Source organism: Myotis brandtii, unplaced genomic scaffold (assembly GCF_000412655.1).
Source record: "Myotis brandtii unplaced genomic scaffold, ASM41265v1 scaffold634, whole genome shotgun sequence".
Taxonomy (NCBI): domain Eukaryota; kingdom Metazoa; phylum Chordata; class Mammalia; order Chiroptera; family Vespertilionidae; genus Myotis; species Myotis brandtii.
In genome coordinates this window covers 1,568,039-1,575,081 of record NW_005370427.1, presented here as the reverse complement: position 1 = coordinate 1,575,081, position 7,043 = coordinate 1,568,039, and the positions used below count along the sequence as shown (strand labels likewise).

The 7,043-nt window shown below is 50.3% G+C and overlaps 1 protein-coding gene across 1 annotated transcript in view; it reads right to left on the bottom strand.

Annotated features, from left to right (window-relative positions):
- Positions 1-2,938: 2,938 nt before the first annotated feature.
- CNGB3 (cyclic nucleotide gated channel beta 3) overlaps positions 2,939-7,043 on the bottom strand; it is a 129,046-nt gene continuing 124,941 nt past the window's right edge. The window contains exons 16-18 of the mRNA XM_014528439.1: positions 5,615-5,758; positions 5,321-5,426; positions 2,939-4,332 (exon numbers count right to left, since the gene is read on the bottom strand). Of these exons, the coding sequence (XP_014383925.1) occupies positions 4,081-4,332; positions 5,321-5,426; positions 5,615-5,758 (502 nt within the window). The 3' untranslated portion in view covers positions 2,939-4,080. The remainder of the gene's footprint in view (positions 4,333-5,320; positions 5,427-5,614; positions 5,759-7,043) is intronic.

The window sequence follows — 7,043 nt, the reverse complement described above, 5'->3', positions numbered from 1 at the left end:
AGCTCTTTATCTGACCTTCAATTCTACATGATAGTTTTGCTGGGTAGAGTAATCACGGTTGTAGGTCCTTGCTATTCATCATTTTGAATATTTCTTGCAATTTCCTTATGGCCTGCAAAGTCTGTTGAGAAATCAGCTGACAGTCATATGGGTGCTCCCTTGTAGGTAACTAACTGCTTTTCTCCTGCTGCTTTTAAGATTCTCTTTAACACTTGACATTTTAATTATGATGTTTAATTATGTCTTGGTGTGGGCCTCTTTGAGTTCCTATTGTTTAGGACTCTCTGTGCTTCCTGGACTTGTAAGTCTATTTCTTTCACCAGGTAGTGGGAGTTTTCTGTCATTATTCTTCCTAAACACATACATAAAACAAAATTTTCACAAATGATAGTTACCCTTAGTACACATGATACATTCTGATTTATTTTATTTCATTGCAGATAAGTGCTGGAAGCAGCTCGCTAAATGAACATCAATCCCACTAATATGTCTCAACTCACTCTGAAATGCCACTTTAAAAATTTTAGGTCTAGCTTGTGGCCAGTATTAAAAGCAGAGGAAGAGGCATCCACACATATCATAAACACGGTGTTATCATTAAATGCTAAAAAAAATTACTCATAAACATGTTTAGCATATTCCAAATTCTTGATTTGATTCTCAGAATCCTCTGCTCTACTGTTGATTCCCTGTAAATTATTCTTTTTAAAAAAAAATATATATATATATATTTTATTGATTTTTTACAGAGAGGAAGGGAGAGGGAGAGGGAGTCAGAAACATCGATGAGAGAGAAACATCCATCAGCTGCTTCCTGCACACCCCCTCCTGGGGATGTGCCTGCAACCACGGTACATGCCCTTGACTGGAATCGAACCTGGGACCCTTCAGTCCGCAGGCTGACGCTCTATCCACTGAGCCAAACTGGTTAGGGCTCCCTGTAAATTATTCTTTATTTCAGTTAGTGTATGCTTAATTTCTGACTAGTCCTTTTCATGTCTTTGAAATTCTCATTAAGATCCTTGAAAGTCTAAGTCCCCTGAAACTCTCATTAAGATCCTTGAGCAACCTTGTAACCATTGTTTTGAACTCTGTATCCAGCAGTTTGCTTGCTTCCATTTCTTTCTTTTGTGACATTTTGACTACTTCCCTGTGTTTGTTTCTATGAATTAGGTAGAGCTGTTATGTCTCCTGGAATTGGTAGAGTGGCCTTGTGTAGTAGGTGTCCTGTAGGACCCAGTGGTTCGGCCCCTCCAACCCCAGTCACCTGAGCTAGGAGCACCCCTGTGTGTGCTGTGTACACTGTCTTCTGTAGTTGAGCCTTGATTGCTGTTGTCATCACCGGGAGGAATTGACCTCCATGCCAATTGGCTGTGAGGACCAGCCACAAACTACAGTGGAAGAGCTGAGTGGAGCTTTGATGCTGAGTCTGCCCCTTGAGTGAGTCACTTGTGGACGTGTAGAGTTGTAATCTGGTATGGTCAGAAGCTGTCCACTGGGTGCACTGGTTCTGGGGCCTCCCGGGGTTACCAAGCAGGAGCTACAGAGAGATCTGCAGATAGCTGCTACTTGTATTGGTCTTGGAATTGGCCAGGCGAGGCCCAACTATGAAGCAAGGCAGGCTGGTGCTTGTGCCGGGTCTTGGGCCTCTTAGGTTTGGGGCATGCTGATGTCAGCTGCTGTTTGAGAGAATTTAGGAAAGTCTGAAGCCTGAGCCAGGAGAGACCATTCATATGGAAAAGCAGCTGCAAACAGCTTGGGTGGGTCTGCAAATTGGATAGGGCAGGGTCAGAGGGAATCACTAGAGTGGAGCAAACAGTGTGGACCAGGCTGATGGAAACTCAGATATGGCTGCCAGTCAGCTCTGTGACAGGGGGAGGTCCCAGCACAGGAACAATAACCCCTTGGAGCACCCCTGTCTGTGAGAAAGCTTCCCCATGTTCCCTGTATGTCCCTGGATCCCCCAAAGCTGCCACCTGGTACTGGAGTTCAGAGGAAGGTAGACTGTGTAAGTTTGTGTGCTGGCCCTTTAAGAGGAACTGCCAGGGTCTCTGGCTGACTCCGTGTCACTCAGCCACAATCTCTGCTGGTTTTTACAGCCCAAAGTTACGGGGACTTCTCTTCCCAGCTCTGGAACCCTGAGCTTGGGGTCTGGTGTGGGGCTGGGACCCCTTGCTTCTCATGGGAGGCCTCCGCAGCCAAGATATCCCTCCCGATTAAAAAAATGCTACACGTGGGTGTCGGACCAGCCTATTCTGCACCTCTGCCCTCCTACCAGTTTCAATGTACTTTCTTCTTTACTCCTCTAGTTGTAGGACTTCCATTCAGCTAGATTTCAGGTGGTTCTGAATGATGGTTGTTCTGTAATTTAGTTGTTATTTTTTTTGTGGTTAAGGTAGGCTGCAAGTACCAATGTTTACCTACACTGCCATCTTGGTTCTCCTATTTTCATCTTTTCTACATGCAAATTCCCTTTTATCAGGTAAATATTACTTAACAATTTCTCTGCACTCCCTTAAAACCTAAAACACCAACCAACCGTTTGTAATAGTTACCACAGTGTTGGGATACTCTAACACTGGATTAAAAAACTGACTACCAAATTCTACACTGTATCCCAGTGATTGATTTACCCATGGTTGGCTGGGTGCATCTGGGTGGTGGGCGTTTTGGCTGAGAGCATTGTCAAAGCCTCTCAGCACAGTGCTGCTGCAATGACCATCCTCTGCGCCTATTATGCAGAACCTAACCTTAGACACTATGGCAGTGATGGCAAACCTTTTGAGCTCGGCGTGTCAGCATTTTGAAAAACCCTAACTTAACTCTGGTGCCGTGTCACATATAGAAATTTTTTGATATTTGCAACCATGGTAAAACACAGATGTATATTTTTGATATTTATTTTATATATTTAAATGCCATTTAACAAAGAAAAATCAACCAAAAAAATGAGTTCGCGTGTCACCTCTGATACGCGTGTCATAGGTTTGCCATCACTGCACTATGGCATTCATTAGAATGGAAGTCTGTATGTGTTTCTAACTCCGACATCAGCCCGTGCTCTAGCCTCCTCACAGCACGAGGCTGGTCGTGATGCCAATGTGAGCCGATTCATGGGGACAGCTTCCTATAGTGCACTGGATTCGCTGGGAGACTTTGTAAACAGCTGTGCATGTAGGTTCCATGAACTGTAGGCTGTGTCCGTCAGACATGTGTGCCGTCTGCCTTCCTACCCTCGTCACTTCTCACTAACGCTGCAAAGACAAGCTCACATCCGGCACCTTCTGAAGCAGATGCTTGAGGCACGTCCTGAGAGGTGTAATTCCGCCTCTGTGAAGTTGGGGTGATCTGATTGCTCCTCTTGTGAGTCTGTGGAGCCAGGTCAAGTCGATCAGAAGGTTTGAGGGAAAACACTATCATCTGCTTCTTCAGCAAAGGGCATGGGCACTTAGCATGTTGCTTCGGTGATGTTCTCGGGGCTGTGAGTCCTGCTGACCCCCTGCTCTCAGGGCAGCTCATATCCCCACTCCCCCACTGCTTCCCCTCAGGCCCAGCTGCTGGTGGAGCTGACATCTGGTGACCCTTCACCTCCTTTGAGTGAAAGCATCACAGCCCCTACAAACAGGACTCCCTGCAATGTGCTGTTGCATGATGTGTAAGAGAGGTGAGCAGCGCCACACAAGGCCTTAACACAAAACATGTTTTTAAGGGAAAAGGTTGGTGAGTCAGAGCCAAGACCAAGCCAATCAAATGAAGAGAAGAAACAGCAAGAAAAGTGGGAGGAGAAAAACCTGCCACATACAATTAGGAGAAACACCAGCTGCACGCAGCTCCTGACAGCAGAGAACTAATCTTGTGGCCACTGTGTAAAGTCACACGCTCGGGGAGTCCTAGCAACAAAGCCCCCCAAATTAATAATAATAATAGTAATAAATAATAATAATAATAGAGAAATGAAGATCTGATTGGCCTGTGGCTTCTCAGGGCCTGGTGAGGTCTTCCTCCTCGTGAGTGGAAGCCACAATCCTGGGGACAGTGTCTTTGGGAACCAGCGAGGGTGCATCTAAGGTTCTCCGACGCTCATTCAGAGCCCTTTCCCCGACTGCCATGGTCAGCACCTCCTCCTTGCCCTGGCAGGAGCTGCGGGGATGGTGTGGGAGAGGCGGGAGGCTCAGCTGGGTGACGCTGCCCTCTGGCCAACGGGAGCCTGTCCTCTGCGGGGACAGCGCCTGCTCTGCATCCAGACCTGCCCAGTGGTCCCTCCGCAGCTCTCCCTGCATCTTCACACCCTCGTCCTCTGCCCTCTCCTCCTGCGGAGGACTCGCTGTTTTCCTGGAAGAAGCAGTTGTAAAGAGTTGGTATTGAAATCATAACCAAGGACACTGCAGTGGAAGCTAAGGATGGCCACCGGGCAGGGCTGATTCGAATGCGGCTGATGGGGTGCCGAGCTGGCCCAGAGCGCGGTCGCTGAGCTGCAGGTGCAGGGAGCGGGCAGTGCAGGCTGGGCCAGGTTTCTGTCCCCCAGCATCCTTTTCCCCACGTCCTCACTCTCTCAGTTAGGTGCTCAAGCCTCCTTGCTTCACTTTTAAAATATTTACTTAGTTACTTTATAAAGATAGCATTTTAAATATCCTATATAATAAAAGCCTAACATATGCTAAGTGTCCGGTCATCTGGTCATCCGTTCAACCAATCAAAGTGTAATATGCGAATGATAAGCTAAGGCTGCTCAACCACTTGCTATCATGTGCACTGACCACCAGGGGGCAGACAGTCCACCAGTCGACCAGTTGCTATGACGTACACTGACCACCAGGGGGCAAGCGCTCCAACCAGTAGGTTAGCTTGCTGCTGGGGTCCCGCCTGTCAGGACTGAGCGAGACGGGCCGGGCACACCCTGGAGCCCTCCTGTGGTCCCTCCCCAGCTGGCCAACCTCCCACCTCCCACCCCAGCCCTGTGGGTCCCTTGGCCTGGCCTGTGCCCTCTCACAATCTGGGACCCCTCGGGGAATGTCGGAGAGCCGGTTTCAGCACAATCCCACTCACCACAGGAGCTTCCGCCCTCCCCCAGTGCACAAATTTTGTGCACCAGCTCTCTAGTTTTAAAATAAAAAGTATTAACAGAACGCCATAAAAATACTATAGAAAGTGTGGTTTTCCCCCTGTGGGGAAGTCTAAGGGAGAAACTCCAGTCTCTCTTCTCCAACCGACTTCTCTGAACCAGTAAGTGGGAGCCGGATAGGTGGGAGCGGGTAGGTGGGGGTGCACTGGGATAGGAGTGCATTGGGCCAGGTCTCCCTGGGCCGCAGTCCCTTCTCACCTGCGTGGTTCGCTCTCCGAGAGTCCACAGGGCTCGGGTGTCTCTGGTCTTGGTGGGAAGAGGAAGGCAAGTCCTTGCGTGGGAGAGGTCGCTGCCGAGCAGCGCCCTGTGGGGAGGCGTGTGATGGGGGTTGGCTTGGGGGCACCTGTGTGGCCTTGCTCGGCCCCTGGCCTCACGCACAGCCCACAGCACTGCTCCATGTGCATGTGGTATCGTGGACAAGGCTGCCCACCCTCCCCGCACGGTCTCCTCGGGGATGGAGAGTGACGCCTCTAGGGGGGGTGTGGGGCGCACCTGGCTTTCTCCATGAGGAGCTTTTCTGAGTCCGGGTAATGCACCAGGGTTTCCCGGAGGGCATTCCTGTCCAGGGCGAGAAGGTGCACGAAGCCGTGGGCTACCACGCTGGCGGTCCGGCGGCTTCCTGTCGCTGCCAGGAGGCTGAGAGAGAGAGAGAGAGAGAAAGAGAGAGAGAGAGGGAGGGAGGGAGAGGGCAGTCTTCTTCTTTCCCCACCAAAATCTTAAAAATAAATCAAACCCTAACCATCCTCTGCTGCAGAGATGGCTCCCTGTTGGCGAGAGCTCAGCCCACTGAGCCCCGAGCCTCCAAAGGTTGCCCCGCTTGGCTCGGCCTCCCATCAGGGACTGGGCCCCTCAGCGCCTGTGGGACTCCGCCAGGTCCCAGGAGTGCAGTCTGGACTGTGTCCCCCTTGGTTTTTCTGGACCCACTTTCCACCCTCTGCTCCCCCTTTGCACTGGGAGGCTGACCCTGCGGGCGTGCCTTGCTCTGTGGGCTCCGCCAGGGAGGACGACCAGGATAAGTGGGCGGGCAGGCGGGTGGGGCTGCAGCATTCCTCCCTGCCCTCCCTTCAGGACCAGCTGAGAAGGCTGTTCCCCACCAGATCCCAGCTCCTGAGGCCTCCTGGCCTAACAGGCCCTCAGGGTTCCCGTGACTGCCCCCCTTGCCCCCACCCCAGCATGGAAACGCTCTTAGATTCTCCCTCCCTCCTGTCTTCCCTTTACTAAAGGCTTCCTAGTTACCTGGCTGGAGTGCACCTTCTGGTTTCCTCCAGGCTCTGACTGCGCAGTCAGACATCAAATCTCAGTGATGCTTGGTTACATCAGGCAAGTCCCGTGTCTTCCCACCCTCACCCCCAATCACCTCAGTGATGCCTGGTTACATCAGGCGAATCCCGTGTCTTCCCACCCTCACCCCCAATCACCTCAGTGATGCCTGGTTACATCAGGTGATTCCCATGTCTTCCCACCCTCACCTCCCAGATCACCTCATTTCTCAGTATCCCAACTGCTCTGTAGCCAAGTCACTTGCATACAACGTCCCACTCGAATGCCACTGAATTCTGGTATTTATATTCTTCAGAGGCATAGCTGAGCATTTTGCATGAGGGAAGTAACCAACATAGAGTGAATAAATGAATAAAACAGGTGAACAGCCAATTCCCCCCCCCCCTCAAAAAAATAGCCAACAACACACACACACACACACACACACACAAAACACACCGGGTGAACAAAAATACTATCATTCACCAGTAACTTGGAAAATAAGGCTTGATCTTTGAAACCAAGGCAAGAAAAAACATATCTCAAATGTTTTCAAAGAAACAACAGTGCTGGCTAAGCAGTGAGACAATAACACAGACTGAATGTCGCAGAGCCAACCAGTCAGACGTGGGGAAAGAAGGCCACACAAATAACACAGTCT